General features: G+C 47.1%; 1 protein-coding gene across 1 annotated transcript in view; it reads left to right on the forward strand.

The window, feature by feature from the left end:
- Nucleotides 1–12,209, forward strand: part of ATXN10 (ataxin 10) — a 124,792-nt gene that overhangs the window by 43,158 nt on the left and 69,425 nt on the right. Inside the window, exons 6-7 of the mRNA XM_070411294.1 lie at nucleotides 4,645–4,725; nucleotides 8,180–8,345. Coding sequence (XP_070267395.1) covers nucleotides 4,645–4,725; nucleotides 8,180–8,345 — 247 coding nt within the window. The remainder of the gene's footprint in view (nucleotides 1–4,644; nucleotides 4,726–8,179; nucleotides 8,346–12,209) is intronic.

Below are 12,209 nucleotides of genomic sequence, written 5' to 3' on the forward strand. Positions count from 1 at the left end.
CCTCTGTGTGGCGTGCTCCTCCTCTGCGTGGAGGGCTTCTCCTCTGTGTGGCATGCTCCTCTGCGTGGAGGGCTCCTCCTCTGTGTGGCGTGCTCCTCTGCGTGGAGGGCTCCTCCTCTGTGTGGAATGCTCTTCCTCTGTGTGGAGTGCCATGGCCTGCTTTTATAAATACACTAGAGGCCCGGTGCATGAAATTCGTGCACTGTGTGTGTGGGGGGGCGGGGGGGGGAGGGGTGTTTCTCAGCCCAGCCTGCACCCTCTCCAATCTGGGACCCCTCTCACAATCCAGGAATGCTGACTCCTAACTGCTCGCCTGCCTGCCTGCCTGATTGCCCCTAACTGCTTCTGCCTGCCAGCCTGATCACCCCCTAACCACTCCCCTAACAGCCTGATCGATGCCTAACTGCTTCCCTGCCGGCCCGAAGCCCCTAACTGCCCTCCCCTGCTAGCCTGGTCACCCTTAAGTGCCCTCTCCTGCAGGCCTGGTCCCCCCAACTGCCCTCCCCTGCAGGCCTGGTCCCCCCAACTGCCCTCCCCTGCAGGCCTGGTACTCTCCGCCCAACTGCCTTCCCCTGCAGGCCTTGTCCCTCCCAACTGCCCTCCCCTGCTGGCCTGGTCCCCCACAACTGCCTTCCCCTGCTGGCCTGGTCCCCCACAACTGCCCTCCCCTGCAGGCCTTGTCCCTCCCAACTGCCCTCCCCTGCTGGCCTGGTCTCCCCCAACTGCCCTCCCCTGCAGGCCTGGTCCACCCAGCTGCCCTCCCCTGCAGGCGTGATTGTCCACAACTGCCCTCCCCTGCAGGCCTGGTCCCCCCCAACTGCCCTCCCCTGCAGGCCTGATCGCTCACAACTGCCCTCTCCTGCAGGCCTGGTCCCCCCAACTGCCCTCCCCTGCAGGCCTGGTCCCCCCAACTGCCCTCCCCTGCAGGCCTGGTCCCCCCAACTGCCCTCCCCTGCAGGCCTGGTCCCCCCAACTGCCCTCCCCTGCTGGCCTGGTCACCCACAACTGTCCTCCCCTGCCGGCCATCTTGTGTGTTGGAGTGATGGCCAATTTGCATATTGCCCCTTTATTATATAGGATTTTTATCGGTACACAGCCATACTCATTAGTTATGTATTTATTGTCTCTGGCTGCTTTCATGCTACCATGAAAGACCAAGTAGCAGAGACTTGGGCCCTGTAGTCTCAAATATTTAGTACTAGGCCCTTTATGGTAAAAGTGTCTGCTGTGTCGTATTTGTTGAATGAGTTGGGTGATGGTGGTGTCTTGGCCTCCAGTTGCCTTGGGCTTGTCTGGTTCCCGTGCCTTTGTTGAGAGACTCCCAGAGGTCCGTGTGGGCCTTCCCGGGAGCCCTGTGCCAGCGAAGCTCAGGTGCTGCGGTGAGAGCCAGAGCATGCAGTGCGCGAGCGTGGAAGTGTGGTCCAGCCCCCCCCCCCCCTCCTGCCCCCCAGTGCGCGTACCGCTGTTCCCACTGCACCGGAGCTTGGGGTGCTTCTCAAGGTATCTACACGCAGCTCTGACCTGGAGTTGCATGTAGAATGCAACTTGGGATTTTGTGTGCACATCTTTTTGTGAAAGTTGGAATACTTTAGGATGTAAGTAAACATTTTCTTTGTCAACATTGGCTGGCACACGCACTGCGAAGTTTGGGAATTACAGAGGTTTCTCCAGGAGCAGGTTAGCCCACAGATCTGTGTGGTGTGTGAGGTGTGCGAGTGGTCCTTCCAGGCTCATGTTCTCTCCCTGGTCAGCCTTTTTCCCAGCCGGGGTCCCGTGTTCACTCTGGGTGGAGCTTTCCGAGCTGCGTGACTGAGCCCAGCTGGCAGGTTTGGGCTCTTTCTTGAAAGGAAGAGTTTCTGTGATTTGAAGAAGGTGAAAGGGATATTAGGGTAAAAATGGCAGACGTCTACAAGAACTCAGTCAATGTTTGATGAATGAGTGAATCATTTTCATTGTCTGTACTGCTTTCGAAGTTAAATATTACTTAATTTCTCTTATTTGGTTGGCGTTGCATTCTGATGTTATTACTAGAAACTGGAGAAGCAGGACACCATGATGCTGAGAGGGTGGGCACCGTGTCCAGTGTCCGCTGCCAGCGGGTTGGGACTGAGACCCTGGCCCAGCTCTCTCTCTACGACTCAGGTGTCTGCGCTTCTCTCGAGGGGGGCGGGAGAGGAAGGGGGGCAGAAACGCGCGTGTAAGAACGTAGTTCACTGGCCTTGCCCGGGCAGCACTCGGGATCCAGCTGGTGTCAGACTTTCTCAGAGATGGTAGCTCACAGCTTTGCAGTCGAGCATGGCCTTGGGGTCATCGGGCTGATGGATGGCTGTGTGCCTGGTGCTTCCTGGAGGCCGGAAATGTCACCGACAGGAGCAGGAGGCTGTTGGCTGTGCAGCGCGGGCAGCTTTGCCCAGGTCGCTGTATTAGCCGCTGTGGGTGGGGTTCCCAGATCTCAAAGCAAACAGGAGGGTGGCATTCATTTTCAAGAGTGTGTTTAAATCAGATTCTTTGTTCAACCAATGAGCTGTGAAAACATTTTCTAGGTGTTTGCAGTCAATGAAATAGATTTGATTTATGTTACAAATAAGCGTTGACATTGTGGACTTGTGTATGGAAATGGCGATAAGTGGCTCTCACTTTTAGAAAATTTCCCCCCAACGCTGACTTTAGGGTCACCTGCTTCCCAATGACATAGTCACTGTTCACGGTCCTTTCCCTGTGCTCCCTGATGGGCAGATGGCCTTTACCACCTTCTGCCTGGTGGTAGAGACACTGGGATGCAGATCATGTTAATCTCTTTGTTAATCTCTTCAAAACCAATTATAAATGAGAGAGAGAGAGAGAGAGAGAGAGAGAAGGAAGAGAAGAGAAGGGAGGGGAGGGGAGGGGAGGGGAGGGGAGGGGAGGGGAGAGACCTTCATACACTTTGGCTTTTAGCCAGTGTGGAAACTTGTAAAATTGTGGTCAGTGCTTTACCATCAACAACTTGCTTTGTGAACACTGGCTGTTCTGTAATTACATTTAAGTGAGGAATTTCCCTATTAAACTGAGCTCTGCCTCCAACTGCCTGGGGCAGGTCCACTCTGGCCCCAGAGGCTGAGAGTAATTGGTGGGAGGGAAACCAGGCCCCCCAAGCGCCTGCAGCGGAACTGAAGGGAGCACTCAGGAGCACGGACAGGATCCCATTTCTAGCTTTTTCTTTCTGTGAAATAAAGATATACTTCTCTGTGCCCCTTCCTTCCGCTCTGACTTCTGCCTCTTGGATAGGATGTGTTTTGACCCTCCCCCAGGCAGTCTGTCCCACTCTCCATAGACTTGGGGAACTATTGGAGTGTTCCTGACCGTCTCTAGATGTCCTTGCACATTTTGGGTTGTAGATTAGTGGGACCCTGCCTCCCTCTTACAGAATTACCACCGAATTTCTTAATTTACAGAAATAGTTCTGCAAAAAAATTAATCACAAATTAAAGTGTGTAACTTAGCAAATATGGAGTGTGATTGGGTCTCTGTTGTGAAAGTTTTCACCTGTGGTTTCTCGAGTCGATATTTGGTAAGAAAGTAAATGCAGTGAATTTTTACTAAAAATTGAGAATTGATGCAGCACCCTGGAGTGGAGAGTGTATTATTATATTTAGAAAAATAATCTAAGCATCTACCACATAAAAACTTCTGCACAGCTGATAGCCACTTAAATGACCATTTTCGAGTCACTAGAAGAGCATTCCCTCGCCATTGCTGTGTGTGGATGGTGGAGGAAGCGGAGGAGGGGTTTAGATTTTGTTTTTATGTGAAGTGACAGCATTGTGGTAGCTAATGTGCTTCATCCTGTTATCATTCTGAAAGCCATACTTTTATTTGTTAAAAAGTAATTAAATAAACTATGACTGTACATATATTGGCTTTTTAATAGCCACTTCGATTACTCTAAACTTGGAATGAACAGTGTGTTCTTTAGTTCTTAAGTCTTCAGATGCCCTCTGGTAAATAGATGCAGAACTCATTAATAAACCGTTCAATCTTCTAGCTGTCACAGGGGCACTTTGAAGAATATGCTCATAATCTGTGCCTGGGGGTTCGCGCAATTGATCTCTAAGCTTGGATGCTGGGCTGCCTGACAGTGAGGATGTTTTCTTGGTAACTTGAGAGCTTTACAGAGGAGATAATCAAGCCAGTGTTCACTGCTCTGTGGTTGGCATATGTTCCCATGAAAAACAGTAGGATGTTCTCTTTCTCGGGTCATGTTCGCACCAAGCTTCTGACTAAACCAGTGAAAGTGTTTCTGTTTATTCCTGAGCTTGCATCTAAATTCCATTCTGCTGTTTAAACTCCAGGGAAGTGTTTTTCCTTTCCCAGCTTTGCCGAATGCGATAGCAGGCCCTTTCTTCCAGCTGGGTAAAGCGGAATCATTTCAGTAAACGTTTCAGAAATAAGATTGGAGAGAAATATTGTGAGAGCTTTAATTTTCCTCTAGCTGCTAATAGAAAATAGTATGTGAACCTCTTAAAACATCTTAAGATTACGGCTAATCAAGAATTCAATTGAAAGGAGTGCTTTTATGTGTAAGATATGCCTATAAAGTTGATAAGGCCATGTCTGTTTGACTATGTTTCTAGTAACCAAACTTCTTTCTCCTTTTTTCCTTAGGTTCTTGATTATTACAGACCATTTTCTGAAAAGTCCGGAATTGGTGAGAGCCATGTATGCCAAAATGAGCAATCAAGAAAGGTAACCCCAAAAACCAGTGTGGTTTTGAGTATTTAGCATTCCATATAGGGTATCCTGCACACATGACTGAAAACTGTGTGGTTTCTTAGTTGGCACAAAATCTCTAAATACATGTTTCTGTGTCAGTAATGGTTTGAAATTGGTTGGTTAACATTACAGCTTCGCCACAACAGGCAGTGGTTAGCGCGGGGCTGCAGAATCCAGGTTGGCGCCATTGTCCAGGGAAGCCACATTCAAAAACGCCAGGAGCAAAATGTGCTTGTGCCGTGACTTTATCCTAGTCATTCCTGCAACTAGATATTCCTGCTGTGCGTTTGAAGAGTGCGCATCTGTCCACCTCTCTGATAGGATAGTTTGGGATATACGCTCCCAGGTGGTAGTTTCCGATAGGTAACTCAGATCCACGGAAGATGGGTGCCCGGCGGGGACCTCCCCACTGTTGCAGCGGGCAGAGCAGTGAGTGCGCTGAGAGCGAGCCGGCTCCCTGCCCGCCTGGCGATAGGAATTCTGTGTGTGACTGTGGCCAGGCCTTTATCGTGTTTGGATTCAGTTTCCTGACCTATAAAATTAGAGGATTAAACAAAATGATTCACAGTTCTCTTTCCATTCCAATAGGATGTGTTTTTCCAAACCTTATTGGAAATGTTGTCTTAGGAAAATAAAACTTACTCAGAAATCTGATGATCAGAAACTGATATAATGGTTAAGAACTTTAAAAATGTTACTCTTTTGATTGTAGTCACAATTTTTATAATTGCTGTGGTTTTGGAATTTTGCCTGTGTATTTGGGTCTAACATTAAGCTTTATGCACTCCTTCGTAGTCGTGTTAAGTACTGATTTTTCTTTAATATCTTTAACAAAAAAGAAAAGTTCATGCTTATAAAGTGAGTTTAAATACCATGTTTATAAATCCATGACCCCTGCTACTGCCACATATGTATACTATTCCTGAAAGAGAATTATTTGTAGTTTTTTTTGTTTGTTTGTTTGTTTGTTTTTACCTAAAATAAGTAACTTGATGAGCACTGGTAGAAATTAGTCATTGCTTTGCAGTAAGGAACACACGAGTACATGAATACATAGTGTAATTGTGATTTAATACTCATGTTTGTATTTTCTGCATGGCTGTCAAGTGATCTGTTTTTCAACTAATCATTATCTAAGCAAATGAGGATGGCAGACATAGTTTCCATTTTTATTTATAAACCAGTGGTGGCCGCTGCTTCCCTCCTTCATGGGAGTTTTCTGCTCAAGCGTGGTCTCCTCCTCCGCCTCCTGTGTTCTCCTTCCCAGGAGGAGTGCTGTTGGCCCGAGTGCCATTACATAACCTGTCGTACAGCGGACCGTGCCACGTGCCTGCCTGCTGCTGCCCGGCACTGCCGCCAGGTGCTGTGTGCGGGAGGGTTTGGTCTTTCCTATTCTGCGGTGTCCACGTTGCCCAGGCACAGAACAGGTGCAAACAGGGTTTTTTGAATGGAAGCATGCGCGGCTGAGGGGTGTCCTTACGCACGGAAGGGTCTTTAGTAGCTGGTTAGGGTGTGCGAGCCCTGGCATCCTACACAGGGCAACCTATCCTGTGGGGCCCGCCTCCACTTTCCAGGTCGCAATGGTCACTGCGAGCGATACCGAGTTACAGTCTTCCAGGCACAGCGAGGTGGAAGGTGGCGTCTAGGAGGGGACCTTGCTCTTTTCAAAATGCTTATTTTATACAAGAAGATGTGTCAGAAATTTAACATCTAATTGACCACATCCTAAATCTACAAATGTCACTAAGAGCCACCCTCCCCTCTCCTCTGCACTTGGTATTATGGGTAGTCATTGCTTTTACTATGAATACATTGTCAGTGAAAGCATCGACAGGTTTTGCTCCTACGAACTTGTACACAGCTTTGTTAGGTGAGTCAGGCGCTGTCCCAGGCGCTACAGGGGCAGCGCAGTCACTGTCAGCCTCGGCAGGCTGGCACTCCTGTCGTCCCGCGTTGCAGGTGCACACACGGAGGGAGAGAGGTTAGTGGCTTGTCCAGGCCTCCCTGCGGTGGACGGCAGCCTGGCTCTGGAGCCTGTCTTGATAACACTGCCTTGTGCCGCCGACGGAAGGCCATTGGGTAGGGTAACATCTGTGTTGTATGTAAAAACGTAAAAGACACCCGCCAGTACACTGTACGGGGCCATTTAAAGTGAATTCCTTTACGACAAGATAATCGTTCTCTCATCGGTGGCTTATTTCTCCTGAATACCGTGTATTTCTCTGACGTTGACGTGTCGAGTATGGTGGTTTAGATGCCATGACCAGACAGCCGATGCCAGTTCAGTGAATGAATGAAGACCTGAATGAGAGCCTCACCCTCCGTTCCATTGGGAGGTAGATTTTGCTGGAGGTGCGTCTTGTGGTTCATATTGCACGTAGTTAGACGGCCTCGGCCAGATTTCTAGCTGCTGCGGACTTTGTTTTCCAGAAACATCAACCATAAATATTCTGGCTTGAGATTTGTACTTTTGCTCCTCATGCCCTCTGAATTGCACATATACACACATGGAAGCAATTTAATGATGCCAGCAAACTTTGTGATACATTTGATGAAAGGAAGCGGGGCCCTCTCTGGTGTAGAAATAAAGACTTGTACATATAATCCCAGGTCAGAATAGGATTTTGAGGAACATACTTGGTTTATGCTGGATAGGTTACCCTCTGTATGAATTGTTTTTTTCTAGGAAAAGGAAAAAGGTTGTTGAATAAAAATATTTATTGATAATTTAAATATTGATGTAAAAAATGGCATAGGTTGGGTTTCAGATTTATGTTTTTGTAAACTCAAATGATGAAACAAACAAAAAAGCCAACCTTCCCAAGAAAGATAGTAAAATGAGCAGCTAAGGCTCCTGACCCAGGAGCGGGAGAGCCGTGGCTCTCAGGTGGGTGACCCTGGGCAGGCAGCCTGCGTAAGCCGCTCACCACCCTGGTGAGGCGGAGCACCGGCCTCGCAGTTCCGTGTGCACCAAATGAGAACATGGGTGGAAAGCGCTTTGCTCTAGTAAGTAGTGAGTGTTGGTTTTATAGTTCTGATCACTCAGAGAATGATTAAGTATACATTTCCTGAAAAAATAAAAAAAATAAGTAGTGAATGTTGCCCATTTGACTTTGCTATTGTTATTATTGTTGATATATTAGAAAACTGGCAGCATTTCTGAAGTTTGAATTATTTTAGTGCTGAAAGTAACAATATAAAAGGTGCTTTTTTCTGTAGCCTCGCCATATCAAAGAAATCAAGATTTTTAAAAAACAGGTGATTGATGAGGGTTAATTTTATTCTCAAATCCTGTTTCCCCAGCTAGACATTATAAGCAGAGTACGGAAGTTAAAGAGTAAAAATGTTCTCTTACAGTGGTCTCTAGCTATTTCTAGCGCTGTGGCATCCCAGTATTGCATGCTCCTGTAAAGTCTTTGCTTCACAGGGTCACACTCTTGGACGTTCTAATAGCCAAGATGGTGGGCGAGGAGCCCCTGACCAAGGATGACACGACTGCGCTCCTGGGCCACGCCGAGCTCATCGCCAGCACCTTCGTGGACCAGTGCAGGGTTGTGCTGAAACTGACTGCCGGGCAGCATGATGACGACGAGGTGAGAAGACAGACTTCCCAACTCAACTAGGTCCTCTATGAGAATTCTTTTTACAAGCTTTTCAGAAAGATTACATAAGTATCGCGATAGTCAGATGTCTCTCTCCTCCCCCTTCATATATTGGAAACCTAATGACAGAGTTGATAGTGTTAGGAGGTGGGGCTTTTGGCACGTGATCAGGTCATGGTGGAGCCCTTATGAGTAGGGTTAGTGCCCCAGAAAGATCCCTTGCCCCTCCCACCACGTGAGGGCATAGCAAGAAGCCAGCAATCTGCAACCCGCAAGACTTCCTCCCCAAACCAGCCATGCCAGCACCTGATCTTGAACATACAACTTCCACAACTGCAAGAAATAATTTCCCTTGTTTATAAGCCATACTAATGGCCCAGTGCATGGATTCGTGCACATTGAAAGGAAATTAATTAGAATTCCTGGGATGGTACAGAGGCTTGAAGGGCGTCTGGGCAGGGCAGGCAGGAGGGGGTAAGAAAACTCACGCTCGGCTCGTGGCACTGGCTCCATTGCAGGGACTAATGCAGGCAGTCCTGGGTGGTCCCACAGTCCCTCCTGGCCAGCCTCACCTGGGGCAGCTTGAAGGTCGTCTGCGGAGTGAGCGGGGTCCCTCCGGTAGGTGGGGTCCCTTGGCCTGGCCTGAGGGGATCAGGCTGAAACCGGCTCTCAGACATCCCCCGAGGGGTCCTGGAGTGCAAGAGGGCACTCTGCAAAGTTGCTGTCGTACAGGGTGTGGAATGTAAATGCAAGTGTGCAGTAAACCAGATTCAGGGCGACAGTGCCCCAGCAACAACATAACCCACAGCAGAAGGTGGAATCGCACGGCCCCAAGAGGAATCGGGCTCCCTCCTCTCTTGTTCCCGGGGTGCATCACCCAAGAACCGCCACTGCCAAGTCACGGCAGCTCGGCAGCTCCTGCATTGAGTGTCTGCCCCCTGATGGTCAGTGCACGTTATAGGTACCAGCCGGTCGGCTGGTCACTTAGCCTTTTATATATATAGATTATGCTGTTTTTGTTAGAACAGTTTAAATAGACTAAGACTGTATCCTTATTTTAGAACAGTTAAGAAAATACAGATAAAGGAGAACACTATTCTTATTCACAACTATTCAAAGTTAATGACAACAATTCTAGTTAAAATATTTATCTAGGCAGATAACATCAAATAGACACATGCATATGTACGCTTGTGCACACACACATTAAAAATGAAATGATTCTGTGCCATCTCTTTGTAAATTCCTGTTGTTTCTTCTGAATGTAAGCTCCATGCGCACAGAAGTTTTGACTATGTTTGTAGTACTATGTACATAGTGGGCACTTAGCAAATATTTTCTGAATGAATGAACAATAGTTTGTTAATGGCTTTTTAAAGTGCCAGTGTAGCACTCTAAGTAAAGAATTTGTCATCATTTATTTGTGCAGCTACAGGGAGCTGGACATTGAGGTGGCCCTGTTTGCGTTGGTTCTGAAGAGTGCTCTAGACTGTGTCTCCGTAGCAGCATCTTTGTACACTCCATGCTTGTTAGCTCAGGCGCAGTCCCAGAGGTGGCCTGCAGGGCAGAAGGGTTGATCCCGTTGGAAAGCTTAGGATGCACATTTGCAAACTGCCTTCCAGAGTTTGTTTCTTCAGACGTTGCAGGAGATTCCTGTTCACCCAACCCTGGTTGGCCCCTGCAGGCATTTTTACTCTCCCAGCCTCTGCCCTACGTCATTCCGGCCTTTCCTTTGCTGAGCTAGCTCACATTCTGTTTCCCTCCTCTTCACTTTAGAAATTCTCTTCATTTTAATTGATTTCTTTTTCCTTTGGTCTTAAAGTTGGAACTGGATTTTCTCTGGAATTCTATTCAGCAGTATAAAGAAATACATTTCTGAGACAAGAACAGAGATGAATCTCACACGCAGCGATGAAAGAAGCCAGGCAGGCTAGAGAGTGTAGTCTGATTCCACCTCAAGCTCCGCAGCACACCGCTTACCACTCACGGCGAGGCAGCTCAGCTGTCCCCGGGCTGCCAGTGGACAGGTGGGGTTGGCTGCGGAGGGCACGCGGGAACGTCATGGGCAATAGAAATATTATACATAGCTGTGTACATTCACACAGCTCAGTACCGTAGACTTAAGAGCATGTATTTTGTTGCATGTAACTTCTACCTCAGTGAAGTTGATTTAATCAGCATGTTCAGAAACACAATAATGGGTCCTTTCTGTGCTGATAGGAATGATGAAGACAGAGAATCACTTTGGCAAATAGGTGGAGGAATAGGTGAGGGCTTGCCCTTTGGTGGGACCATCCTCTTTCTCCAGATGGGAAGGGGGGTGTGGTCACTGCTCCATCGCATCTGGAGACTCCGATCTGCGAGCCTGCGAACTCCTGCCACAAAGGTGTGCTTCGTTCTGGGGCATGTACTTTTCCTCGGGGTTACTTTGCTATTGATGTTCATGCCGGCCATGTGAGTCTCCCCGATAAAGCCAATATTTGCGTTGCAATTTGCTGTGACAGAGGAGGAGAAAGAGAACGCCCTCACTCACGGGTTTGCCTGTCCTTCGTGGAGACAGTTGCGTGTTTCCAGCAGGAGGAGCAGTGAGCTGAGCTTTTAGGAGGTTAAATGAATTCTCCAGAACAGAAGGGAGGGAGAATTAGTGCTGGTGAAACCTCAGCTGTAAATGTTCTCACGGCTCTTATATTTATAGTATAGATGAGTTCAATATTATCATCAGTGACCTGATGGAACTATATTTAGGAAATTTTACATTTTTCTTCCAAAGAGGTTTTTCTCTAAGGTGGGAGAAATTATTACATATTAAGTGATAGAAAATTGTGGACAGTTTCCTTTTGAAAAACCCCAATAGTTTACTTTTTGATAATTCATTGATCTATATACACACATGACTTGTGCATATTAGTGTATATACGTTATCCTTTCACTTACAAGTTTAAAAAGCTGTGGTCATTTTTCACAAGACCCCTTGCCTCAATATTTATACATCCTGGTGTCCTGGTGTGGTCTCCACCGATGCCTGAGAGTCAGGAGTTTGTGAGCTGATTGTTAAACTCTCGGTAGCTTGAAAGCGGCCGTTGTGGAGTATCTATAGCGTGGAAATCGGCCACTTTACCAGCAAACCACTGCATTTACCCATCTGTGATATTTTTAGGACAAGATAACCAGTAACGTGCTTATAATACTATGTCTGAAAAATCAGAAAGAGGCAATCATTTTTATAGCATCTGGTTTTTAATTTATGTATTCATTCGGCTTTAAGATCCTGAGGTTTTATCCATATCTCTTCCTTTATAAAAATGGTCTTAGATTATGATGTTAATATACCTGTGTCTGTCTTTTCGTATATTCTTGCATACTTCTGAGATACATGCCCTTAACCAGGAATCGAACCCGAGACCCTTTGGTCCTCGGGCCGACGCTCTAACTGATGAGCAACCGGCCAGGGCCATCAGTTAATTTTATATGTATCTCTAAAAGATAAGGAGTCTTCACACATAAGTGAAGTACAATTAGCACATTTAAAATTTTTAAATTTTAGTATCAAACAGTATTTACATTACCCCCATTGTCTACTTTCCCCCAAAATTTATTTCTTTGATTTGGGATACAAATAAGGGCCATACATTGCAATTGGTTGATAGGTCTCAGATCTCCCTTCCTACTAGTGTATAGGTTACCCCCGCCCCCATCCCTCTTCCTTCTCTTTCCTGTGCTAGTTGTTTGTTGAAGAACTTGGCTTGTTTGACCTGTGGCGTTTTCTACAGTTTGGATTTGGATGAGTGGATCTCCATGGTGGTGTTAACATGGCCGTCTTTTCCTTGAATTTCTTGTGAATGATAATTAGTTCCA

The sequence above is a fragment of the Myotis yumanensis genome, unplaced genomic scaffold, assembly GCF_028538775.1.
Source record: "Myotis yumanensis isolate MYYU_CA2020_CCGP unplaced genomic scaffold, mMyoYum1.0.hap1 SCAF_3, whole genome shotgun sequence".
Classification (NCBI taxonomy): domain Eukaryota; kingdom Metazoa; phylum Chordata; class Mammalia; order Chiroptera; family Vespertilionidae; genus Myotis; species Myotis yumanensis.